At 43.1% G+C, this 27611-nt stretch overlaps 2 protein-coding genes across 6 annotated transcripts in view; one reads left to right on the top strand and one right to left on the bottom strand.

Annotated features, from left to right (window-relative positions):
- Positions 1 to 19926, top strand: part of LOC138845873 (proline-rich proteoglycan 2-like) — a 169190-nt gene extending 149264 nt beyond the window's left edge. For all 5 annotated transcript variants that reach the window (XM_070059742.1, XM_070059741.1, XM_070059740.1 and 2 more), the window contains exon 5: positions 19518 to 19926. The gene's annotated coding sequence lies outside the window, so the exon portion shown is untranslated. The remainder of the gene's footprint in view (positions 1 to 19517) is intronic.
- Positions 1719 to 27252, bottom strand: EPDR1 (ependymin related 1). The gene is made up of 3 exons (XM_017344434.3): positions 26670 to 27252; positions 4698 to 4906; positions 1719 to 3651 (listed from the first exon to the last, which is right to left on the bottom strand). The coding sequence occupies exons 1-3, from the start codon at positions 26936 to 26938 to the stop codon at positions 3458 to 3460; spliced, it is 672 nt and encodes a 223-aa protein (XP_017199923.1). The 5' UTR covers positions 26939 to 27252; the 3' UTR covers positions 1719 to 3457.
- Between the last annotated feature and the right edge of the window lie 359 nt (positions 27253 to 27611).

Genomic DNA, 27611 nt, shown 5'->3' with positions numbered 1-27611 from the left:
ATTTGTCATTCAAAGAGGTATTTACTTGAAAAGACTTAAAATCTCATATATTAGTCCCACCTTTTTGGCTGAGGTAGCTCATTTTCATCCAGTTTAAATCAAGTCAGTTTGACTCAACCAGAATGACAAGGACACTGCTCTTGCATTTGTTTTCTGTCGATGAAAGAAGGTAAGATCTCTGTATTTAGAAAGATCGAAATTGTTCACTTGTTTGGTACAAGTGAACACACAGGTAAAATTATTTTAAATATCATAGCAAACATAGAGAAAAGGGACTTAATAAAGGAAATCTGGCCAAAAATGAGTATTGTTTTCAAATGATGTAGAATTTAGCTTGGTGAGAAGTTAAAGCCCTTCATGAAAAATTTCCTCAAAGACCTAAACTATTTGTTCTCTATAAGTATTTAAATAATTTTAAATGGGTTCTAATTTTAAGATATATCAATTAGAGAAACTTCTAGTAGGAAAGTCACCCTGATAAAAGAGCAACTGGAGGCAGAAAGCCAGGCCTCCTTGACTGCATGTGGGTTGGATGGAGAGAGAGAGGGATAGCTCTATCCCGTGGTGGAGCCTTCTTCAGCCTGGCAGAGTTGAAGGCAGGTAGAGGTGTGAGGACACCCCAAAGCTTGCCCGGGTCCTTGCAATTTGGAAGTGCAATGTTGCCTTGGGAGAGACAGAAATCATTTTTTTCCAGTGTAGTATAAAAGTTGAGAGATATGTGAGGTGATACCCAACCCTAGTTCATACCACCAGTGAGGCTGTCCACAGATAAGTGAGGTGCTGGGATGCTCATCTTCATTAGCAGGTGCAAATCCCTGCCCCCGTGAATGGCCCTCTTCAAGTTGACTGTGATACTCACTGGACAGTGTTTACACAAGATTGCTAAGGAAACCTCCCGCCACCAAGAGGTATCCCAGCCATTATTTCTTACAGGAAGAACAGTGTCTGGTGGTGAGACTGGAAAGTCAGGAACCTCAACAAAAAGAGCCTTGTGCACCACGCTAAGGGGCCCCACCTTACTGCTTTACTTTTAGGCAGTGGAGGGAGAACTACAGAGGCACAGCACTGTCAGATCCACATGGAGGTCCCCACCAAATGTAAAATCCTTCTGGACTTTTTTAACTGGTTTAACTACTCCAGTGGGCCAACCAGAAAAAAAGAGCACCTACTTTCTATGTTGCTGAATAAGATGAGTTTTCTTCCTTTCTCCTTTGAGTGGGTATATGGGCTCGGATGTGGTTAAGGGGAAGTGGGGCAAACACTGCCACAAACATCTGATCAGGCTGGACCACCTGGAAAGCAGCTGTGAGACTCCTCCTGGTCTGTGCATTCCAGACTGGCAGCCTCAGCTGGGCCTTGCTCCCCCCTGGAGCTCTGGAACATGCATGGGCACCAGGAAGAGCAGGTGCTCCTTTTGGCATATGGTTGACTGACTGATGAATGAAGGAGAACAGGTTGATTTCAAGGAAAAAGAAGCAAGGCAAGGACAAAAGGTGTGAAGTTCCTCTAATGGCCAACAATGGTAATATCTCAGAGCTGATGGAGCCAGATGGTAGCTTTAAGAACTATTACAGTGGGACTTAGGATACCAGTTGCTGGTGGGGACAGAAGACAAAGGTCAAGAATGCCTCTGAGGCTTCCAGCACAGGCAACTAGAAACTGGACTTAAGGGAAGATAAGAAGGAGCACAGGCTTTTGAGAAAAAATAACAAATTTGATTTTGGTCACATAGAATTTTATTTATGTGTATATTTATTTATTTGAGAAGGATTTAACTCCCTTATACCAAGATTATCCATATTTATTACAAAAGCCAATATATCAAGGAACACTTTGAAATGCAAATAAATTCATTTATTAATAAAGATAAACTGTTAGTAATATAGATTGTTTTCAGCATAATATAGGTATTACACATTTATCTTGGTAACTAAAGATAGATGGCCAGATGAAGCACAATAGCAGAAGAATCTGGAGCCATACATTTTACTACTGATCCCTAGTGATCAGCAAACCCAATCCCATTTAACAGAACAGGAAACTAAGGACCACAGCGGCTAGCATTCTCCATCCGACAAACACTTAGGGCACTGACCATGTGCCAGGCACTTACTTGGTGCTGGGGATATAAAGTAAACGGCCCATGCTACCCGTACTCAAGGAGCTCATAGCTAAGATAGTGGATGGTAGTATGCAAGTATCGTGAGAAAATCATGCTCAAGCTGCAAGTAATCAGGCTTGGGAGCAGCTCTGTGAGAAGATCATGGGCAAGTGACTGGGTGGTGTAGGGAGAGGGTGATCAGAAGTCAGATAGACATCAAGGTTGTGAATCGGTCCCAGGAAGGCCACGTTCAGGGCAAGCCTAGTGCATTTAAGAACAGAGGGATTACAGTACATGGGAATTCTAATCCTGAATCAAGAATACAATAGTCTCCTGACTCCCAGCTCAGGGCTATTGTACAGCTCTCCCTGTTTATTGACAAGTGGCAAAAGGTTTACCACATATATCAATACTACTCCATAGCAAAAAAAGGGAAGCATACATGGCTCATGCCCCACTATACAGAGGTATTAAAATATTCTAAACCCTTCTGCTTACAAGTCTTTTAGAGGAATAAATATTTCATATTACAGCCTTTCATTTCCTTCTAAGATATTTAGATCCATTGGATCTTATCATACAGTTCTTAATTCTGGAAGGAATTTGAAGGGATCAATTTGTCAGTAGACAAGGGAGTACAGGAGCAGTGGGGGCCAGGGGTGGGGAGCAGTTACTTCTCTGGTGCAGTGACACATGGAGTCTCCTCTTTAGGGGACTTAACAACCAATACTAAAACTGACAAGCATCATTCAGCTTCTTATTATCACCAACAATTCTCAGTGATGCCGGTAGTAAAATACTCCTCCTTGTCACGGCAAACTGCTCTTAATGACCTCTAACTTCTTTGTGTCACTAAACTGGGCATGCACTTGAACACACAGAAATCAGGTCATTCAGGCTTTAGAAATATAGCCATGCACCATTTAGTGTTGTGCACATGTTCCAGGAAATTATCACAGAGTAATTTTGCCATTTTGTGAATATCATAGCCTACAGAGTTACACAAACAGAGACAGCTATGATGTCATGAGGTGATACAATCTTATGTGACCACCACTGTGTATATGACCCACCATTCATCAAAATATATTGTGTGGTACATAACTGTATGTGAAATGTCTATATTAGCCATCTAGTCAACTCAAATTACCACTACTACTCCCTTCAATTTTCTTTTGTAAACACAGCTTGAGTTGTCAAAATCAGACATACAAAAAACTCAAATCAATGTTTATCTTTCAAAAATCATATTTGTCTCCAGTGAAGATTTTCATCCCATTCAGTCTCAAATCTGTTTCCAGCTGGGGCCCTGGGCATCTGATGTCCAAGGCTGCCACTTCTGTGTCCACAGGGTCATCAGGGGCATTCCTCACTCATCCTCTCTGTCTGGGCCGACTGGCACGTGCTTGGAGGGGTAAACACTGAGGGGTCTTTTATGCCCAGCTGCACATCAAAAAACCGTGTGGATAGTAGCACACTGTAATTTCTGGTGAAGGTTTCCTGGACAGGATAACAATCCTTGACTGTATAAATGCCAATCCAGGTTTCATCTGCAAGAGGAAGAAAGTTAACTTTTTAGTAGAGCAAATAGGCATGTCTGATTTTTTTTATTGTGATAAAATACACACTATTTTTAAGAACATTCACGCTGTGAAAGCATCACTGTCATTCACCTCCAGACTATTTCATCTTTTCAATTGCAATTTTGTACCCCATTTTCCTACCCCCATCACTGGTAGTCAACAATCAACTATCTGTCTCTAGGAATCTGGGTATTTCCTGTAAGTGGAATAATACTATATTTGTCTTTTTGTGAGTGGCAAGGTTGATGTATGTTGTAATATGTGTCAGAATTGCTTTCCTTTTTAACAGTGAATAATCGTCCATCGAATTTCTACACCAGATTTTGTTTACCCATTCTCCCATCTCTGGATATTGGTGTTGCTTCCATGTTGTGGCTATTGTGAATAGTATTGCCATGAACACTCATATGCAGATATCTCCTTGAGTTTCTGCCTTCAGTTCTTTTGGGTATTTATCCAGAAGTGGAATCACTGGATCATATGGTGACACTATATTTAACTTCTCCAGGAATCACCATTCTGTTTCCTGTAGCATGAATGCCTGTATATTGAAAATATTCTTGAAAAAGACATACTGACAGCAGAGCAGAAATGGCTCAAATAAAAACAAGTAGGTTCAACACTCAGAATAATAAGACTAGATCTGGTCACTGCAGTTTTAAGGAATTGAAATGGGGGAAGGGAAAAGGGGTACCTGATTCAATGTGTGCCTTAGAAAAGTGCCTTCCATGTCACCAACCTTGAGGTGATGGTGGAAAGTCAAAACCAAGGCTAAGTCCATAAGAGACAACATGGCAGACAGGTAGAGAAGGCACTAGAAGGTGAATTGTTTCAGGTACAATGCTTAGATCCCAGCGTCTCATCACTAGCAGAGTGCACGTGGGGATTTCAATGGGGCTTTATGCATTTCATTAAACTAATATGAATCCCTAACAACCTCCTTCCTAAAGGACTTAAGTCTTTTTCCAGGTATGTGTCATGAGACACAATGTTCAGATTCTTCTAATCCTTACAGGATCGAGCAGACTTTCTGTCGGACCACTCCTGGACAGAGATCTGCTCCTGAGGCCCCCCGATGGAGTACTGGTCTTCAAAGGTGGAGTTCTGAGGAATGTCAAGAGGATCCCAGGGATCAGTCAGGGAAATCTTTGAGCACTGCTTGGTGGCTTGTTCAATCTGAAACATTACTCCATCCTTATAGAGGAAAATATACTCGAATAATCTGGAAGACAAATGGAAAGAAAATAGCTTAGGACTTTGTGTTACAGTCATTATGCCTTCTACTTCACTTTCAAAATAGAAAAAAGATGAGTTTTGTTTTTGAACAGTAGACACATGAAATAACCTGCATATGGAAAAATTAAGATTTAGAATTCAACATTGAATATTCACTGGACAAATTCTCCTGAAGGATCTGTTGTATGCCAGGTCTTTTTTTTTTTTTTTTTTTTTTTTTTTTTTTTTTTTTGACAGGCAGAAGGCAGAGTGGACAGTGAGAGAGAGAGAGAGAGAGAGAGGGAGAAAGGTCTTCCTTTACCGTTGGTTCACCCTCCAATGGCTGCTGCAGCCAGCACACTGCGGCCGGCGCACTGCGCTGATCCAAAGCCAGGAGCCAGGTGCTTCTCCTGGTCTCCCATGCGGGTGCAGGGCCCAAGCACTTGGGCCATCCTCCATTGCACTCCCTGGCCACAGCAGAGAGCTGGCCTAGAAGAGGGGCAACCAGGACAGAATCCGGCACCCCGACCAGGGCTAGAACCTGGTGTGCCAGCACCGCAGGCGGAGGATTAGCCTAGTGAGCCATGGCGCCAGCCTGCATGACAGGTCTTATGCTTACAAAACAAACATGGGGGAGACACACATTGGCTTAACAAATAGTTTGTGGCCTTTCTTTTAGCCATAGGGACACAGGAAGACTCGACCTTTGGTTTAGTTGAATTCTTGCAACACCAAGTCAGGAACTACAGAGATAGATGGAGTGTAGGGCAAGAAGCAGCTGAGGGGACAGACGTTGCAGCAGGTTAAGCCACTGCTAATGATGCCGGCATCTCATATCAGCTGGTTTGAGTTCCAGCTGCTCAAATTCCAATACAGCTTCCTGCGAATACGCCTGGGAAGGGAGTGGAAGATACTCCAGTGCTTGGGTCCCTGCTGCCCATATTGGAGACCCAGATGGGGTTCCAGGCCTATGGTTTTGGCCTGGCCCAGTCCCAGCTGTCGTGGCCACTTGGGGAGTGAACTAGCAAATAGAAGAGCTCTCTCTCTCTCTGTCTCTTCTCCTATCTCTGTCACTCAGTCTTTTAAGTAAATACATAAAGAAATCTTCAGAAAGAAAACAAAGCAGTAGCAGCTGAGAAGTGGGTAGAACAAGTCCCTGCCCCTCATTGCCTTGATTAGCTATCAGACAGAAGGAATGGGCTTTGTAGACTTCAGCTGCACTGAGCATGGACACTCCTCGCATACCCTGAGTGAGCTGATACCAGCAAGGACAAAAAAGAGGGCACCCCAGAGCAGTTGGCTTCCCAAGGCCGAACTGGTCTCACACTCTGAGCCTCTGTGTAGCACCATTTGCTCACCTTTGGTGGGGAGTGAGAGGGAGGTATTCTGAGCCGTGCCTACAAATTATGGAGCATGTGTGTTGTCTCCAGTCCTGTATCTTCCTTTATGCTCAGCAATGTTGGTATTAGGTGAAGGTTTCTGTTTCCTTGTGTTTCACTGTCAATCCTAAACTCGGGCCAGCACTGCTGGTGGGGCATAGTGGGCTTCCTGACCCCACACAGTGAATTTGCAATGCCCGAGAGCCGAAGGGCCTGGAGGCATGGCTTTTGCCAAGCAGGTAGAGGCAGCCCACACTTGATCTAGAAGAGCCTCCAATGAGGTTCTTACTCTCCTTCTCAAGTGCATGCTGCAATCTGTTTTCCTTAGAAAAGATAATGCCCAAGCCGGCGCCGTGGCTCAATAGGCTAATCCTCCACCTTGCGGCGCCGGCACACCGGGTTCTAGTCCCGGTTGGGGCGCCGGATTCTGTCCCGGTTGCCCCTCTTCCAGGCCAGCTCTCTGCTATGGCCAGGGAGTGCAGTGGAGGATGGCCCAGGTGCTTGGGCCCTGCACCCCATGGGAGACCAGGAAAAGCACCTGGCTCCTGGCTCCTGCCAGGATCAGCGCGGTGCGCCGGCTGCAGCGGCGGCCATTGGAGGGTGAACCAACGGCAAAGGAAGACCTTTCTCTCTCTGTCTCTCTCTCACTGTCCACTCTGCCTGTCAAAAAAAAAAAAAAAAAAAAAAAAAAAAAAAAGAAAAGATAATGCCCATGATAACTGTCTATATGCCCAAAACAGTACCACTATTAGCATCATGCTTTGGACTTCTACAAGCTAGTATGGAAATAACAAACATGGCCTAATTTTATATACTCAGATAAATCCTATTATTTCAGAAAAGACATGAAATGGCTTACAAGGAAAGAAACAGTCACATACCTTTACAAGCACATGTCATTGTAGGAAGAAAAAAGTGACTTCCTCAGTTATTGTTCAAAAATGGGCCTAAATTCTTATAATATGCATGCAGGGTCCACATAAAACTGTTAGCTTGGGGCTGGCACTGTGGCATAGCTGGTAAAGCCACTGCCTGCAGTGGCTGTACCCCATATGGGTGCCGGCTGCTCCACTTTCGATCCAGCTCTCTGCTAGGCCTGGGAAAGCAGTAGAAGATGGCCCAAGTCCTTGGGCCCCTGCACCCACATGGGAGACCCAGAAGAAACTCCTGGCTCCTGGCTTTAGAATGGCACAGCTCCGGCCATTGCAGCCATCTGGGGAGTGAACCAGCGTATGGAAGATCTCTCTCTCTGTCTCTCTCCCTCTCTCTCTCTTTCTCTCTCTGCTTCTCTTCTCTATGTGTAACCGTGACTTTCAAGTACAATAAATAAATCTTTTAAAAAAAAACCTGTTAGCTTTTGGAAGTTTGGAGTTGGCTTTTCGCTGTTATCTCACCACCAGTTAAGTCCCTGGCACATCAGAGTCTAGACTATTCATTGAAGGAAGACAGAAAGATTAACTTACTGCATATTCCATTTGTAAATACAGAGACCTTTCTCCTTACATAAATCCTGTTTTGTGAAACTTTTCATGACAAGTGAGCTATCCACCAAACACCCATACCGTTTCCTCTCGGGGGTACTTGGGTGCCTTTACTGATGTTCTCACCTCTTGCACTATCATTGTGTACTTTCCCATGTTCTAGGTGTCCAGAGTGGAAAATCGCCCCTGGCTTTTGTGGATTCTCTAGCTGTTCACTTTTCACACTGCAGTTACTGTTCCATGAAGGAAGTGCAACCAGATGCAGAAGGGAGATTCCTTCCTGAGACCACCACCTTCACTCCCGAATCCACAGGGTCACAGAAGCACCCCGGAAGCCAGGATTGGCCATACTTGACCACGGCCCTCTCACCAGAGCTTATTGGACCAATGATGGACATCTGACCCAGGAGACAGATTCTTTTTTTTTTTTTTTTTTTTTTTTTTTGACAGGCAGAGTGGACAGTGAGAGAGACAGAGACAGAGAGAAAGGTCTTCCTTTTCTGCTGGTTCACCCTCCAATGGCCGCCAGGGCTGGCGCACAGCACTGATCCGAAGGCAGGAGCCAGGTGCTTCTCCTGGTCTCCCATGGGGTGCAGGGCCCAAGCACTTGGGCCATCCTCCACTGCACTCCCAGGCCATAGCAGAGAGCTGGCCTGGAAGAGAGGCAACCGGGACGGAATCTGGCGCCCTGACCGGGACTAGAACCTGGTATGCCGGCGCCGCAGGCGGAGGATTAGCCTATTGAGCTGCGCCGGCCAGATTCTTTACCCTAGACATGTGTAGCTACGACTCGGGAGACTAGGTCTCCTGAGGTGGCTAGTCCTCCCACATGCAAACCCGTAAGTCCTTCAGGCAGTTTACCAGCACACCAAGTGAGCAACATAAAGAATGAAGCAGAGGGAGGCTATAGCAAGCTGGGATTACAGCAGCTGTTCCTTTCCTGGATGCATTTGTTTTCTGAGGTGCTTGGAGACCCTCTGACTGAGTTACATGAAGCATCCTTTGTTGTAATAAGCCTTCCTTGAAGGGCTTGTGACTTAGGCCATAAGTTAAATGATGACTCCAGATGTCTCCCTTAAAAAGTTGTTTACTTTTGCAATTAGCAAGTAATTGGTGGATGATAGGTTGGCACGCTGGGAATACCATGTTACCCAATTAACTGTTCACCTAGTGCTTTTAGGCAAAACTGTTTCAGTGGGAGGTGTTAGAATTGCTCCAGTGAAATGACAGACAACATCTACACATCTGAATCTATTCAGTACCACTCTGGACTCAGGGGTTTTTGTGCATTCAATGCATGACAAATAATTAAAATCATTTCTGTATTCCTTTTGATGCTTCAGTTGTCCTAAGTGTGGTCCATGGGAACTCTTCCAGCTGGTGTTGGTGGCTTCTGACAGGACCCGATTAGCCTTTGAGTGGAGTGCTTCCTGACTTTGTGTGATACCAGGTGTCCTAGGTGTACTTTAGATTTTCCCTGCCCTAGACCCGAGATCAGTCATTTCTGTAAAGAACTGTAGTTACACTTAACAGGAAAACAATTTAGAAACCAACATCAGGGCATTAGATGTGCTTATTGTCATTGGGATGTCATTGATTGAAGATAGAGCTACCTGCAACCAAACCATGAATGCTTACTGGTATTTATAACAAATTTAGCCTTATAAATTTTTTTCTATTTTTTTATTCATATGAGGATATTTAACAAGGTTTATGGAAAATAGAATTGAAAGGCAATAATTATGCAATCATATGTAATGCACTGCCATCATATATCTTTTTAATCATGCTTCCTACAAACATTAGCAAATATACGCATTTGTTTTACCGTGTAACAATTGTGAAATAATAATTTCAATTGTTGTTGAGTGATGTTACGATTTCATTGCAGCTTTTTGTGAATCCTTCTCTTCCATAGCAGGTTATTGTTTGCATATATGAAGATTATTGATTTTTCATGTTAATGTTATAGATAGCTACCCTACTGAATTCTCTGTTGTTTTAATTAGCTTTATTTTGGGGTCTTCTGTGTTTTCAGATATACAGCAAAAATTATTACTGACAGAGATAGTTTTGTTTTTTTTTTTTTTTTTGACAGGCAGAGTGGACAGTGAGAGAGAGAGACAGAGAGAAAGGTCTTCCTTTTGCCATTGGTTCACCCTCCAATGGCTGCCACAGCTGGCGTGCTGCAGCCGGCGCACCACGCTGATCCGAAGCCAGGAGCCAGGTGCTTCTCCTGGTCTCCCATGGGGTGCAGGGCCCAAGCACTTGGGCCATCCTCCACTGCACTCCCTGGCCACAGCAGAGAGCTGGACTGGAAGGGGGGCAACCGGGACAGAATCCGGCGCCCCGACCGGGACTAGAACCCGGTGTGCCGGCGCCGCAAGGCGGAGGATTAGCCTAGTGAGCCACGGCGCTGGCCTGACAGAGATAGTTCTTTTCCTTTCTAATTCTCATTCCTCTAATTGCTTTCTCTTCTCTGATTATATTATAAATAAATACAATACAAATATAATTGAGGTAATAAACATCATTGCCATCTTCCAGAGTTTAATGGAAAAGACAATAAATATAAAATAATTTAAGAACTAAAGGCCGGCGCCGCGGCTCACTAGGCTAATCCTCCACCTGTGGCGCCGGCACTCCGGGTTCTAGTCCCGGTTGGGGCGCCGGTTCTGTCCCAGCTGCTCCTCTTCTAGTCCAGCTCTCTGCTGTGGCCTGGGAAGGCAGTGGAGGATGGCCCAAGTGCTTGGGCCTTGCACCTGCACAGGAGACCAGGAAGACGCACCTGGCTCCTGGCTTTGGATCGGCGCCGGCGCTGGCCATAGTGGCCATTTGGGGGGTGAACCAACAGAAAAAGGAAGACCTTTCTCTCTGTCTCTCTCTCACACTAACTCTGCCTGTCCAAAAAAAACAAAACAAAACAAAAACAAAAACAAAAAAAACAAAAACAAAACAAAACAAAAAAAACACTAAATAGATCTTACCATGTTTTTAAAAAGTACCCATCAGTTTTTACTGAATGCTTTGTAATAGAAATGTTTGTTGAATTTTATCAACTGACTTTCTGGCAGAACTACTATATGATCATATTATTGTTTTCATACATGCTTGTGGATTTCCTAAAATTGAGCCATCTTTGCACCCCTAGAATAAACTTCACTTAATCATAATGGATCATTTTTCTTTGATATGAGATTCAGTTTGATGTTCAGGGAGTTTTAATAAATTATTATATCACTGATCATAGATGGGAACACTTTATGCTTAACGGATTCACACTCCCTGATTTCCTTCAGTAGTTCCCCACTTATGACCACTTAGGTTATCTCCATGTTTTGTCAGTGTTGCTAATGCTGAATATAATTTGGAGATAGAACCTCTTGCCTTTTTGTGCTTTTATCCCTATGGGGGGAAAAATAGACTGGGATTATTGCATCAAGGGAATTTCCATTTTATGTTTGATGAAGTATTACTCTCTCTTTAAAAGGAACACTGATTTTTTTTTTTTAGCTCTAAGTGTAGCTTCTATTAATTTCTCTGCATTAGAAAAAGTACTAAATGGTTAACCTATTAGGAAAAAGAGAGAAGAAACTTTTCTGGTAGTTTTCTTATTTAACATAATGTTTCCGGCCAATGTGAAAGGCTTTGTTGAAAAGCTTAGATCAAGAATCAAGGTTCACACTTTACTACTGGTAGGCTGTGTGATCATAATTTTAATCTTCTTATTTCCCTTATGTGAAAAGAGACCAAAATTTTGAAGCTCATAGCATTATTATGAATATTATTTAATGGATATAAAATTATGATGCAAATGCAAGATATTATAGCTTAGGTAGGAAAATTTGGCCATGTTTCTGTTCATTTTCATCAGTTAGCATTTAAAATGGAAGTTAATCATCTGAAATGCACACATGACTCCAACACCTATGAAACAGAGGAGGGCTAATTCATCCAGAATAAAGAGATGAAGGAGATAACATTATTGCTATGGTGGGTCCCTTCCTAGAAGACTCAACAGGCATTTCTACCCCTTCTCCCTTGCCTGTCACTCAATTTGGAGGCTAAGTCACATAGTTCATTTTCTTAAGTCTCCTTTTGGACTAAGGATGTCATTGGTCCTAGCCTTGGAGAACTAAAGGAGCGTCTACAGGGAGAGGGAGTCCTCTGGCATCTTCTCCGTTCTGAAAAGAGAAGAGGAAAGGCCTGTCCACTCCACTTCTTTCATTTCTGTCCCCAAATGTAGTTGAATAAGAACATAATGCTTGCAGCAGAGGCACCCATCTTGAAACGCTGAGGCAACTAGTCAGTATGGCGTCTTGCAACCAGGAGACAGTTGTCGAAGAATGGTAGAGTAAATGGAAAGAGCCTGGGGCCTCAGTGAAACTGCTGAGTCAAACCTAGGAACATTTATCACAAGAATTCTGGAGGAAGAAATATTCTTAGGGTTTAAGCATCTGTTAGATTTTCTGACACCTGGAACTTTAAGTATCTTTAAGGAAATAAATAAAAACTGCTTTGCAGATATTATCTATTTTATTCCTTACAACAACCTTAATAGAATCTTCCCTTCCAGAATGAGCATGGCCCAAGGACTAAGCTAATCTTAGAATCAAAACTACCAGTGTCTGCCCTGAGCATGGGTGAAACTGACCAGCTACTGCCTTATTAGCCAAGAAGCGATTGTTTTCCTGTCCTGAATTAATGTAGTCGGTGAAAAAATACAAAAAGTTCAAGACAGTGGTTACAGATTGGCATACTCAACTGGCTGATCTAGTACTAACGTTTTCATCTCTTTAACAAAAAATACAAAGTTCCAAGCCCAACTTAGTAGTAAACAATGGGCTGGAATTGGACCCAAGATTTGACCTACCAGACTCATTCTAATTCTCTTAACACCATGTCCTCCCCTCTCTCCACAGGCGGGGGTAGGGGTGAATGAGTCTTCCCATCCACATAGAACTGCTTGGCCATCCAAGATACACTAAATTACAGAAAAGGGAGTAGGCAAATATTATATTGTGATTACAAAAGGACTTAGGCTTTTATGGAAGAAACTGGACAAGCTTTGGATTTGTTTAATATGCAATATAATAGATTAGTAATGCATGCTGGCCCTCGGACTCCCAAGAGGAAAAACTGGACTGCAGCTGCTTGCCATTCTGGCCTACACTGAGTCTGTGTTACACCCTACAGTAATTATGAGACATGAAGAAGAAAAACAGTATTTCAAAATTACCGTGTTAGACAGACTCATTGTTCACATTGCTGCCAATCACATATAACACAAGGAAAATCAAATTACTTAAGAATGCAGCCCAAGGAAAAGTAAATCAAAGAACAATTATGTGTGCAATTTAAGAAGCTGCAAGGTGATGGGCCTCCAGTGTTTGGATTCTAGTTCAAAAGAAGAAAAAATTACTCAAGAAATTGAAGAGATTTTTTTTCCTCAAAAACATATCTGGATGAATATTGGCAATGTGTAGGCATATATTCTTTCATCTGATGAAAGATAATAAAAAAAAAGCCTTTTTCATGAGACACTAGTTCAGGCTGACTTTTTTTTTTTTTACCACCACTAAAAGAAACAGCTTCTTTAATACTGAGATACCTGATGTTGCTATATTGTATGGCAGTTTCTAGAACTATATAACAAGGATAATAGGGAGGGTGAGGAGAGGAATGCATAGTCAGTTCTATGCTTTTCAGTAGAAATACATCAATTCCTACTGTGTTGACATATAAACTTATACACATACCCTTCCAGCTAACATTTAATGAAACTCTAAAGTATAAATCTTTCATTAGGATTTGGGATAGACTGTGTTTATGACAAAAGGAATAATATGTGACCAGATAACTTTCTGATGAAAAACATGATTATCAAAATAAATATACATGGGACAGGCATTTGGCCTACCAGCTAAATCACTGGTTGGGATGCCCACATCCCATATTGGAGTACTTGGATTTGAGCCTCAGTTTTTCTCTCAACTCCATCTTCCTGATAAAGCAGAGCTTGAGGGGCACTGGTGATGGCTCAAGTGGTTGGGTTCCTGTCACCCACAGGGGAGACTTGGATGCAGTTCCTGGCTCCCAGCTTCTGCCTGGCTCAAGTTCAGCCACCACAGGCCTTTGGGATGTGAACCAGTGGAGGAGCTCTCTTTCTGTCAAATAAATACATAAAAACATAAAAACTAAAAAAATGCAATGAAGGCAGAGTGTAAAACAGATGGGCCATGAGAAACACAAAGAAAAACAGAAAACAAGAACAAAACAAAAAACACGAGGCCTTGATTTAGGAGATGTTATCCTAGACCTCAAGAAAAATATATGAAGTAATAGAGATGTTGAAGAAAAGATAAGAAATTTGAAAATCAGATGTGAGAGAACCAAAATGTATACAGAGAGACTCTACAACAAAGAGAGCAGACAGACTATGAAATCTTTAGAAAATGCAGACAAAATTTCTCTAGAGCTAGACATAGCCTGGAGACAATAAAGTGCAGAAATAACAGAAACAATCTCCAAAACCTGGGTAGGGGAAAATGACTCAAACAAAACCAAATTAACTTGGTGTCAGACTTCTCTTCTAGAGCTCAAGTGCCACAAAAATATCTTAGCAAATATTCTACTCTTACCCAATAAATTGTATGCATACCGAAAAAACAATAATTGTATTAAATAAGTAGATGTTCTCAGACATTCAAAACCTGTGAGAGTATACAACCCCACTAGCCTCTTAGGAGGAGAAAGGTAACTGAGTAAGTTCTCCAGCTGACTGAAAGCATGCATCCAAATAAAGAATTCAGGTAAAAAAAAAAAAAGAAAACTGCTATAAAATACCCAATAAAAGGGGTAAAATTCCTTATGTTTCTTTCTTTAATAGAAGATCCTGTGGCAAAGCGCCTTGGAAGCATCTATGAATACACACACTATAAAAATTCCTGTGTTTGAGAAGCTGACCTTTTAGTGGCTTGATTCAGCATGGGGAAAGAAGGAAAGACTACATAAACCACCAAACACTTTAAATTCTTTGCAACCTACTGAGTGGTTCCAAATAAACACTTGTCCTAGGCAAAAGGAGCTGTGTTCCGATAGCAGAAAAGCAGATTCCGAGGCTTCATTTTTAACCCTATTGAGTTTTCATGAGAGTGGCTCCACAGAGGCCCAAAGGGTGAGCCAGGCCATACCTGAAGCAGAGTCAGGCCACAAGTGCCACTCTCCAAAAGCATAGCATGTGACAAAGGGGACAGGCAGAAGGCTTGATTCTGAGATAGGAGGCTGCCACACCCACAGGAAACATACCATGTCAAAGCACCGCAGCTGACATGGAATTTGAGGATAGTAAGTCTGGGGTGGAGTCTCTTCCCAGAAGCCTTTTCTTTCATGGGTGTGGGTTGAAAGAATTGTTCCTGGTCCACGTCTGTATCTCTCCCGAAGTGAGAGGTTCTACCCTCTCATATTTTCTCTACATTTCCTGTCTCAGTCTCTCTGCTCCAACCAGGGTTCCTCCTCCAAGTGTTGGGCTTCAACAAACTCTGACAGCTCCAGGGTGTTGGGCACCTACATCAGAGGAATGTCTGCTTTTCTGATTCCGTATGTTCTGGTTCATCTGCATCTTGGTGAGATGCTCTGGGAAGTAGGATTCATGATCCTGGAAGATCTAAGAGGTGTTCCAGTAAGCACATTGAAGGGAATGTTTTAGAAGCTTTGAAGATGACGTAGGAGGTCGAGTTCAACAGTCTTCCCTGTGAGCATTTATCAAGCAGCTTTGGAGGGCCTTGTGTTCACCATAGCAGCTGCTGGATGCCGTGGCAGTTGGTTTTGGTGGGTTCATGATGACCCATGTATTCTTCCTGAGTTATATTTTGCCTCTGGCTAGCCCCATGCTACATCAGACCAAGGAACTGGCATGCTCCTTGGTGCTGTGTGCCATCTTCCCTTCTGCCGGTTCTTCTCTGATGGCATTTGAGGTGGTCCAGAGAAGTGTCTCCTTTGACAGAGTGTGGAGATTACATTGGTGCTTCTGCAGAGAGCTTTGGCTGTCACTCATAGGCAGGGCTCATACTCTGGGACTCCTGCAGTAGAGATAGATCTATCCACAATAAACACAGCCTTCTGGGAAGGAGAAGGCATTATCCAAGACATGGCTTTTGTGTCCATTGGCAGTTGCCTTCTATCCATCTGTTCTAAGTTCCTCCTTCCTTTGGAGAGCTTGACAATGACCTAAGCAGCTGCTAGGGGTCTGATGCGTCCAAGAAGGCTTCTCAGATCAAAGAGGCACTGCTTCTGCTTTGTTTTAGGGCCTGGGAAAGCGTCAGTGCATATCTTGACAGAAATCCTCCAAAACTGAGACTGAACAGCAAGGGAGACATTGAGGTTAATGTTTGATAAGAAGTAGCTTGGGAACATCGTATGGATGAAATGAAGCTTGGAGTCCTTTCTATGCAGGTTGGACTATGCTTTCCTGGGGGCTCTCCTATGATCCTACATCAACAATTTAAAAAGATGATGGTCAGTATAATTTGATGTCAAAGATTACCAATGAGGAGATACGTCGTGATACGTCGTGTAAGTTGTAAGTAAATAATAAGCCATAAAACCATTTTTTACATAATGAGTTTATTGCTTAAAAAATACAAACACAAGGGGCTGGTGATGTGGTGTAGTAGGTTAAGCTGCCATTTGCAGTGCAGCTTGGGCCATCCTCCATTGCCTTCCCAGGAACATTAGCAGGGAGCTGGATCAGAAGCAGAGCAGCTGGGACTTGAACTGGCACCCAGAGGGATGCCAGCCCACAGGTAGCCACTCAACCCGCTATGTCACAACGCTAGCTCCAAGGTGCTGTTTTCTTAAGAGTCAAATATCATAAAAGAATATCATTTAGAAAATTATGAAATTATAATATTGATGATGTGAAAGATTTTCTAATAAAATATAAACAATCAGAACAGGCTCAGAATGAAGAAGAGAGTTACAAGGGCTAATAACCAGAGATATTCATACAGTGGTCAAGAGAGTTCATAGATCTTTGATCTTTGAACGTAAAAAGAGATCAAAGAGATATTCCCTCAAAAGGAGCTGCATCCAAATGGTTTCTTAAATTTTTGCTCACAAGGTTGCAGAGCATAGAGAGATACAGCCCTCGTTTACAGAGCTATGAAAAAATATGGAAAGCACAAAAGTCACATTGGCAGGGAAGTTGTGGGTAATTCTTATGCTTTTCTCTTTGAATTTCTATATTTTAGATATTATTCTACAGTGAATATATATTATTATTACCCATTTCTTCATTCATAGTTTCAAACATTATACATAGACCTTGTTCTAAGATAAAGCAACATTACACAAAAATCTGTGACCTTGTGGACTGGTGTTGTGGCATAGTGGGTAAAGCCACCACCTGCAGTGCTGGCTGCCCATATGGGTACCAGTTCCAGTCTCAGCTGCTCCACTTCCAATCCAGCTCCCTGCTAATGTGCCTGGAAAACCAGTGGAGGACAGCCCAAGTGCTTGGGCCCCTGCATCCACATGGGAGACTTGGAAGAAGCCCTGGCTTCAGACTGGCCTAGCCCAGGCTGTTGTGACCTTTGGAGGAATAAATCAGCAAATGGAAAGACCTCTCTCTTTCTCTCTCTCTGTTTCTCTCTGTCTGTCTCTCTCTCTCCCCTCCCCCATCTCTCGCTCTACCTCTGTGTGTAACTCTGCCTGTGCTGTGGCTCACTAGGCTAATCCTCCACCTGCGGCGCTGGCACACCAGGTCAGGGCGCCGGATTCTGTCTTGTTTGTTCCTCTTCCAGTCCAGCTCTCTGCTGTGGCCCAGGAAGGCAATGCAAGATGGCCCAAGTGCCTGGGCCCTGCACCTGCATGGGAGACCAGGAGGAAGCACCTAGCTCCTGGCTTCAGATCGGTGCAGTGCGCCGGCCGCAGTGCGTCGGACATCGCGGCCATTTGGGGGTTGAACCAACGGAAGGAAGACCTTTCTCTCTGTCTCTCTCACTGTCTAAACTCTGCCTGTCAAAATAAATAAATAAATAAACAAACAAACAAACAAACAAACCTGAGAGAGAGTTTAAGATGAAAGTTAAGATAGAGTAATAGGGGAGGCATTATTGTATTCTGAGTAGACTTATATATTGAAATTAGAGCCAATGTGTGGCAAGTGGAAGACAGAGAAATCAAGGATGACTCTGAGGGTTTTATGCTGAGTGACAGGTGTTGCTATTAGTTGAGATAAAGAAAACTGCAGGAGGAGTGAATATTGGTTGGCTGGTTGGCTTTTGTGTGTATTTGCTTGTTTGCAAGCTGTGCATTCGTTCTGGACATGCTGAGTTTGTGATGACTATTAGAGATCCAAATGCAGAGTCAACTCAGTGGCTGGATTTATATGATTGTAGAGTTCAGGGGTGATCTCTGGACTGGAGATATGTGAAGCTGCTTCAAATAGTTTGTGACAATGGAATTAAAATATAGGTGGATTTTAGTGCAAAAGAAGTTGAAAGCCATGTACAATTCTTTTATAATACATATTTCCCTTGAGCATTTTGAAAAGCCCTTGTACACATCAGATTCCTCTCTGGAGCAAGGCCATTTAAAGCCAGGACCTGGATGAGATCACCAACAGAGTAGATCTAAGCAGAAAAGTAAAGGGACAGAAAGCCTGAGCCCTGAGACATTCCACCACTAGTGATCTAGAGAGGAGGACAAGAACAAAGGAGACTGAGAAGGGGAAGAAAGGAGGCAGAAGGAAGGGATACAGAAGAGTGGTATCTTGAAACCCAAGTGAAGAAAGTGCAACATGGTTAATGGAAAAACCCACAGTAAGGTGAGGAATGATAAGAGATTAGCTGGTTAGTAATGTGGAACTTACTGCTCTTGACCATAAGTAGAGTTGTGATTTTCAGTGAGTGTAGCAATGAAAAGTTTGATTGGAGGGAGTTCAAGAGAGCATGGGAAGAAAGAACTTGGAGTTAGTGTGAGATTTGCTTTAAATAGAAGGGGAGAATGAGGTTTCAGTGAGTAGAACCAAGAAAAGATTTTTTTCCTTTAAAGATGGGTAAAGTAAGAGAAAATATAAAGGGGAAAAAAACAAGATTTTTACTGGAATTGGGGAAATATAAGACTATACTTTTTTCCAGGAAAAGCAAACCACTAATTGGTGGAATATTTTCAGATCTTTGGGCACTTTGCCCCTGACCACCATCTTTAAGGTCAGAATCAGGAAGAAACAGCTCAAGGTTATTGGAGAGAAGTAAGGATGTTTTCAGAGCAGTATGGCGTCCACCTCTGGCATTCATTCCTGAGTTAGTCTCATACTCCACCAGCCTCTGAGTCTCCTGGGCTTCTTCCCTGGCACATCTTTTTCTTCACTGCTCACTTCTCCCACCCCACCCCAGCTTTAATCCTCTGCAATCCAGGGTCTATAATTCCACTGAATTCAGCCTCCTGAAGCAAACTGTAAGTGCTTTCAAGAAAATGTCCTTCTTGAAGAAAGGCTCAATATTGCAAATCCACATAGTTTATTCTTTGAGGATCAAGAGGCTACAAGCAAATGGCTTGAACTAATAACAGATAATATTAGCTCCAGCCACCAAAGCTCAAGAGGAGGGAATACAGGATAAAAAAGGAGTCACTCTCCTGAAATTCTCAAAGTCAATGTTTCTTAAAATGAAAGTTCAATCCATGCAAAAAAGAGTTTGTGATGAAATAAATTCATTGAACCCTTTATACTAATCTATCTCTCTTGGCCACCCAGATACCTACTGCTGATTTGGAATGAAGAAAAGCTGAGAAACCTGAAAGAAAGCAACATACATTAAAAATGCAACCTGGCCTTCCCATTCCTAGACTAAAGCCACTAGGCAGGACCAAGCAAGGAAGGCTTCTGAGTTGCCTGGCCTGGGATGAAGAGCCCTGGAGCAGTCAGGTGGCATTCATGTCGGGAAAGAACATTGGAGCAATGCATGGTTGGTTAGGGACTATAACTGAGTACTGGGAGACAGTTTAAGCACTGTCTGAGAAGGGAGCTGCAAAAATAGAAGGCAGAATATCAGCATGAACTTTCTGGTGTTCAATTGGAACTGCAGATGCCAGATAAATAACTCTATGGATTGTAATTGCAGGGTTAGAAATAAATATACATTAAATGTATGTATACATGTAAATGTGCATGAGTCTGTGCTTAAACTTACAACCCATTATTTATTCAGGAAAAGGGCCTGGGAATAAAACGACCTGAAAACATTGAGTACAACTCGTACACAAATCATGCTTTCCAAATCTTAGCCTTCAGTGGAGGTAACCACGGCTTCCTGAAAAATGGCTTATTCTATGGCCAGGGCAGAGAAAGAACAGATGATCTGGAACATGGGGCCAGGAATCAAGGAAGTGCTGAAAGAATAAGAAGACACATCAAAAGAAAATAGAAGCCAATTTGAAGAGGCTCCCACTGGCTTAATCTGGGACAATATGGGCAGCAAAATCAAGAACCAGAGAAAATGGAATAAAATGAGAATCCTTAAGTGCATGCTGATAGAAATAAATAACATGAAAGTTTAATAAAGAATAGGATGTGCACATGGTTTTAAAGTACCTCCTTACAACATACTTAATAATTACAAAGGAAGAAAGTGTCACATAACAGTGAAAAAAGCTGGCATACAGCAGTAAATCAAGTGATCAAAGTGAACATCAGGATGTAATAAGAACAGAGCATTACCTCTGAGGTATCCCTGCCAAACAGAAATAACTGGAGTCCAATTGTGAAGAAACATAAGACAAACTGAAATCAAGGATCATTCTACAAAATAACTCATCTGTAATCTTTATGAGTACCAGAGCACAAGAAAAACCTCTGAGCTGTTCCAGAGTCTAGAGATCTACAACACCTAAAGCAATGCTTGTGTTTAAACTGCGATCTTTGCTATAAAGAGCATGCAAAAGACAACTGGTAAAACCTGAATGACACCCACTTTTCAGATGGCAGAAATGAATCAGTGTTCATCTCCTGATTTTTGAATGTGTTTCAGTTATGCAGAAGAATGCCCTTGTTTTTAGGAAACACACACTGCAGGATCATGGGCGTTTCAGGTTGGCAGCTCATTCTCAAAGACTTTTTTTGTACTGCAATTGCAACTCAACTGTATGAGATAATTTCATTATAAAATAAGACTGTGTGGCCGGCGCCGCGGCTCACTAGGCTAATCCTCCACCTAGCGGTGCCGGCACACCGGGTTCTAGTCCCGGTCAGGGCACCGGATTCTGTCCTGGTTGCCCCTCTTCCAGTCCAGCTCTCTGCTGTGGCCAGGGAGTGCAGTGGAGGATGGCCCAGGTGCTTGGGCCCTGCACCCCATGGGAGACCAGGAGAAGCACCTGGCTCCTGGCTTCGGATCAGCGCAGTGCGCCGGCCGCAGCACGCCAGCTGTGGCGGCCATTGGAGGGTGAACCAATGGGAAAAGGAAGACCTTTCTCTCTGTCTCTCTCTCTCACTGTCCACTCTGCCTGTCAAAAAAAAAAAAAAAGACTGTGTGTTTGATAAAAAGCTTTATCCGTATTCACAAACACATATGACCACTGAAACTATCTAAGACGATATCATTCCCTGGTTCACATTCACAGCAGATACTTGGCCGAACATTGCTGCAAGAAATCAGATTCAATCCCTTTTTCTGAATGAAGCTCAGTTAAAGGAGGCCCTGTGAATTTAGGGCCCAAGCATTTAAAGGTAGTCTCTTCTTTTTTCCACCCAGAAGCATGGTCTTAGGTAAAGAAGAAAAGGAACTTGGAATTTATCTATACCGATGGACAAATTGAAAAAAAAAATTTAAATCCATAACAAGTTCATTGCATCATGGTAGAATTAGTAAATCAGCCTGGTATAATAGAAGCAAAATTGGCACTTTCATGATATCAATTAATTTTATGTTTATTTTTAAGAAAAAAGCCAAAAATTATTTAGTATCAACAATATAGGCAACATTAAAACTTAACTAAAATATATAAAACACTAAGGTTCTAAGAATCTTAGTTAAGGATCTTACTGTGGTCAAGCAAGGATTAGGGGCCATAACTGACTGGAATCACATAATTTTCAAAAGCTGAGGACTATGTAGTGGCATCCTTGATGCCTGTGCTCTATAACTATAATAGGCAGATTTTCTGAGAGAGAGAGAGAGAGAAACATTAGTCATTTAGAACTTGCCACTACATAGTGCTCAGCTTTTGCAAATAAAAGCCCTCTATTTAACAAGCAAGATTTGTAAGAGAATAATATTCTAAGATATTACACCAATGCATCATTTAATGCTTCTTTTTTCACTTCACATTAGTAGTTTTGTTAATTTTAATACCTAAACCACCACTCATGACCTAAGAGGGTTCATTCAGTATCTGTATTACTTCTCCCACAAAATTTAGTATACTGACTTCAATGAAAAATAGCCTATTCCTTTCCTTCAATCTTACAAATGTAATACTAGTGAGTTTAATCTAGCAGTCAGAAAAGACAGTTGGAAGCAGAAAAGCAAAATATTATCAATTACTAATAGTTCCCATTCTCTGCTCAAGCTTGTCTTATCTTAAGCTTGTAAAGTTGCTTAATCTTTTCCATCATCTTAGGGAACAGAGAGCCTGGAAAATCATAGTCATTCCACAGTAACTATCAGTGGGATTTTCCATAACTATCTGGATGCAAAATGAAAATCTTAAGAAGTTGATCCAATTTTAAAACTTACTTTTCAACTTATAAATATGAAAAGACAAACTATCCATATTTTCATATTTTTAATAACATCTGGTTTCTTGGTCACATTGCTAATACCTGAAAAAAGTTTTGAGTTTTTTCCAAGAAGCCTAAAGTTAAAGAGCTTAAAAATGTATTTATGCACTAAACATTCTTTTCTACATCTGACTTGGGGCCAGCAATGGGACTGTGACAAAAGAACCTTGCCAAGAACTTGAAAAGGAGGAGAACAAAATTGCCTTCTAAAAGTTAAACTGTGAAACCAACACTTAATGGTTCAGGGCAAATATATGAAGAATCACCACATGGGGACAAAATCTTCAAAGTCAGCAAGATTTGGCCATGACCCCACTAAAGGTTTAGAACACATAACTAAAGAGCATATGACCCAATCATGGAGTCATAGAAGGAGAGTTGCTAAGACAAACTTATGCAGATTCCACCCAGGCTCTGTTCAGAGTGGAAGGAGTCTGAAACCACAGAGTTAGGGTAGCATAGAATCACCAAGAAGGCATTTCCATTGTAAAAATTAATCCATCACTTCATCTTCACCTGATTGCCATTAAACATTATCCTGGACCAGCCTGCCTTATTCATGATGGAAAACTCAATGCAAAGCAGACAGCTTAGACTAGGACAGTCAATCATTAGATGTTTGTTCAATGAGTTTGCTCCAACTCTTTGCTCACAACCTCCTGATTATAATTTGGTTCCCTGCATAGTTCTGACTACAGGGAGAGAATGATCTGGTGTTGTGGATTTTGGCATTCTGGTCCCCATACCAGCCATAAAACTCATGAAAATAGATAGTTTAACATTTGATTTTTCATACTTTGAGTCTGCTTTAAAAGGAAGAGCCCTTATGTGTGCTGATGTGTCAAGTGTCTGAACCCAGGACTGGCAGTCTTTCTCATATGGGAAATCACATGATGACGACGATGATGATGAGTACAGTCTTGGCCATGTGCTAAGCATCTTCTGTGTACATCCAAACACTGTATCATGTGCGTTTCATACTTGAAATAATTCAGTCTCACCATGATCCAATAAATTAGTCTTTATAAGTATTCCTATTTTGTAAAAATGAGGAAAGTAGGCATAAAAAGCTGTAGTAACCTTTGGAAAAACACATTTGGAAACTGGATTCAGACATTGTTTTAGCTGATATTAAAACATAACTTCCTAACTTGTAAAAAATACTACATTTGCAGGGAAGAATTCTTATTCTTCTCTTGGCCACACTGCATCAGTAGTGTGTGTTGAGTCAATCCAGTCAACCATTAACATGACTACTCATCAACACAACGCCGTTGTACCAGCTTCCACATTAAATGCCTATTAAAGTAGCAACCAACCTTTTTGTCAGAATCCCTATAAGAAGGAACATCCATATGCACCATGCCATTCCATAAGGTGACTTCAGAAATCAAAAATAGAGGCCTATTTTACAAAAAATATATTTATTTGAAAGAAGACAAGGGAGAGATTGTCTTTCTAGTAGTTTACTCCTCAAACGTACACCAAGAGTTAGAGTAGAGAGAGGATGAATCCAAGAGCCAGACATTCATCCAGGTTTCCCACACAGGGGGCAGGAACCCAAGTATTTGAGCTATAACCTTCTGACTCACAGAGTGCACCTTAGCAGGAAGCTGGAATTGGGAGCAGAGCCTGGGCTCAAACCCGGCACCCTATTACGGGATACAAGCACCCCAAGGGGCATCTTAACCACTGTGCCAAACACTTGTCCCAAAGATTCCATCTTGACTCTTCCCTCTCCCTCCCCATCTCTGCTACATAGTATCTAATCATTTAAATATCTTTCAATTAAACTTCTTCAATATTCCCCGAATGCATCCACTTGTCCACTTCCTCATCATTCTGTTGCTTCTACCGTCTTTTGCCAGGACTTCTAGAGAAATCACTTAGTTGTTTTGCTTCTACAGTTTCTCTGTATTGTTCCATTTTGTGTGCACACATTAGAGACATGTTCCTGATGCATCAGCAGTATTCATATAATGTAATCCTAACATGCCTCTGTTGAAGGTTCCTTCAGTATCACCCCTTATCAAACCCTGCATTTCAGCCCTAAAAAATTGGTCTGCAGCTCTTGGAATTTATCTAGTCCTCTATACTTACACATGTACCATGCCTGGAATACACTGTCAGCCCTCTAAACTGGTCTTCTCACCACAGTTCCCCTTCTCAGCTCATAAAACTGCTTTGGGATTTGCTTATATGTTGCTTCCTCCAGGAAGTCAGGTTTAGGTGCCCCTCTGAGGTGTCTTCATCACACTCCAGCTTACCGATCATCTCAGTGTACAGGAATTTTTAAAAATATGATGCCAACTCTACACTATGACCTCCTTGAAAACCAGCACTCACTGTTTATATGCAATACCTCCCATAAATAGATGCCTGCTAAGTGAATGAGTGAACCCCATCACAGGTGTCAGAATTCACCCAGCTACCAGAGTCTCAGCTGTGTGATAGTGAGAAAGCTCTTTTATCTCCTTAGACCTCAGAACCTGTCTGCACCAAGGAGCTCATAAACCCACACTGTCAAGTTGTGAAATTTAAACTAAACTGTATAATATATAAAATCCTCATCACCATTCGTGGTGTAATAAACGTGCAAACGTTGCTTGTTATTTTTGTGTCCTTCAAGACCCTGCTGAAGACTATCATGTTCTTTGAAGGCTTTGCACACATTCCCAGCCCACCATGGAGATTTCTGATGCTCCATGCCCCCTGTGCACTCATGCACAGTCACTGTCCCTCAGTATTCTGGGAATTGGTTCCAGGATGCCTTATGGATAGCAGAATATGTGGATGCTCACATCCTGTCCATAAAATGACAAAGTATTTGCATAAAGCCTATATATTCTTTAATTACTTACCATATCTCATATAGAGTAAATGCTATGTAAATGGTTGTTGTACTGTATTGTTTAGTGAATGATGACAAGAAAAAAATTCTGTACATGGTCATTGCAGATGCCATTTTTTTTCTGAGACTATTCAGTCCAGAGTAGGTTGACTCCTTGGGTGTGGTACCTGCGTACAGAGGGCCAGGTACACCTTGTAACACTTTCTCTTGGACTCTGAATTTATTACTTGAAAAGTTCTATCCTTCTCATACTTTCAAGATGCCTAATACTTCAACAAATGCTTTCAGACAAAATAACACTGTCAAGTTTTGTTTTGTTCTAGAAACTAATGGTACCCTTTTGCCACAGATCTATTATTCTTGGAGCCTTATAGCACGGGCATTCACATCACAATTCCTCATGACGCAAATGACCTAAAAACTGGCCAAGGTAACCCCAAGAAGAGCACACTTGGAGGAGCTTTGAGGGCTGGGGACAGGTGGTAATCCAGAATTAGAAACCAGGTCTTAAAGGGCTACAAGCAAGATGAGGTCTCAGAGAGAGTGTTTCCTCTGTCACAACCTTCTAAAGACCAACTTAAAAAAACTGTAGTATACGTCTATGTGGAATATTGTGCAGCCATTAAAAAGAGGGGCCAGTCAATAAAGTGAGAAAGAAGAAGAGGCAAGGGATGATACTGAGTAAATGAGGAGACAGAAAACACATGCTTTTGGATCATGGTATGCAACATTTACTTTCAAAGAAAAAAATGAAACTTAAGGGAATAAACCAAAAACTTAACAGCCCTAACAAGATGAAATGTTTGCGGCTTAACTGTTCTTTTATCAATTCCCCACACCTTTTGTAGTTTGCCATATTCCTTTCAAATGTTAAACCATATTTCTGAAAAAAAAAAAAAATTCTACTTGTGCCCTCGCAGATGTCTTCGGGAAGACAAGAGATAGAGCCCAAGACACGCCCTAGGCTGCAGGGTGCTCCACGCGCCCTGCGCCTGACTCAGCAGCACTGGGGCGCCTGGCAGCTGGATCCTGCCCTTCGTGGGTCTTTTCTTTACCTGCCCCCGCCCTGCTGGGCATTCCTGAACGCCCACCAGCAGGCTGCCCTCAGTGGGCCCAGCCCCTGATCATGCTGTCCATAAGCGACCCTCCTGGCAAAGGTTCTCTCTGGGAGTGGAGAGCAAGAGCCCGGAGGGGCTGGCAGCTGCGCGCTCGGGCGCCCGCCCCCACGACCTGGCCCTCCGTTTCCCGCCCAGCAGGCAGCCCACCCCGCGCCGCTGTACCTTTTGCAAGGGATCAGAGCCTTCCTCTCGTCCAGTACCCGCACGCGCTGGTTGAGGCCGTCGTAGGAGAGCAGGGCGCGGCTGTTGCGCCCGCTGCTCTGCTGGTACACGACCTGGCGCCCCTCCCACTGCTGCGGCGCCTGGCACGGGCGCGGCAAGCCCGCCGAGCCCAGGCCGCACAGGCCGCCCAGCGCCCAGACCCACAGGCAGCTTAGCAGCCAGGGGCTCAGGACCCCCCGGGCCAAGCGGAAAGGAGTGCGTCCTGGCATCGCGACTGGACGTCCCTAAAAAGGCAGCCCGTGGCGAAGAGGGCGCTAAGGGGCGCGGGCGCAGAGTGGCTCCCGCGGGCTCTCTCGGCTGTGTGCAGGCAGTTGCGGTCAAGGCGCAGGTGCTTCCTGTCTCCGCGCTGGCCTCTGCAGCTGCCGCGATGTGGACGCGAGGCCCGGGAGCTGGGATCAGGGGCCTGAGGGGCTCCCGTGAATCGCGAGGGAGCTACTCCTGCCTTGGCCGCTGCCTACTGCCGCTTCGGTTTCGCTGCTCACTGCTGCCAACAGGAAGCGCAGTGGCAGTGGTGCCACTAGCACCCTGAAGGGCGCGGTGGTTTAAAGGGGTTGGGGCGCGGGAGGGGGTGTGCTGAGCAGGTGGTCAACCCCTGGGGAGGGGGCCGATTTCAAGACCAAGATTTGGAGAGCAGAGCTGCTGCACTCGCTCAGCTCCACGTACCTTGCCTCGTGGCAAAATTATAGTGTTCTTGTTCCAGGTTAAAAGTAGAACCACAAGTAGGTACCTTTCCAAAGAAATACTAGCTATTCCTTATGGCCGCTTCCCAGCCCCCACTCCCAGAGAAGAGAGAGTGGCGCTTGATTCAAGCTTAGGTCTCAGAGACATTGCTTCAAGGTCACACTGCCATGGGACTGCTCCCCTCCCCTACCACCGGGCAGT

Source organism: Oryctolagus cuniculus, chromosome 16, assembly GCF_964237555.1.
Source record: "Oryctolagus cuniculus chromosome 16, mOryCun1.1, whole genome shotgun sequence".
Taxonomy (NCBI): Eukaryota; Metazoa; Chordata; class Mammalia; order Lagomorpha; family Leporidae; genus Oryctolagus; species Oryctolagus cuniculus.
Note: the sequence above shows the minus strand (reverse complement) of the source record. Positions and strands in the feature narration are given on the sequence as shown.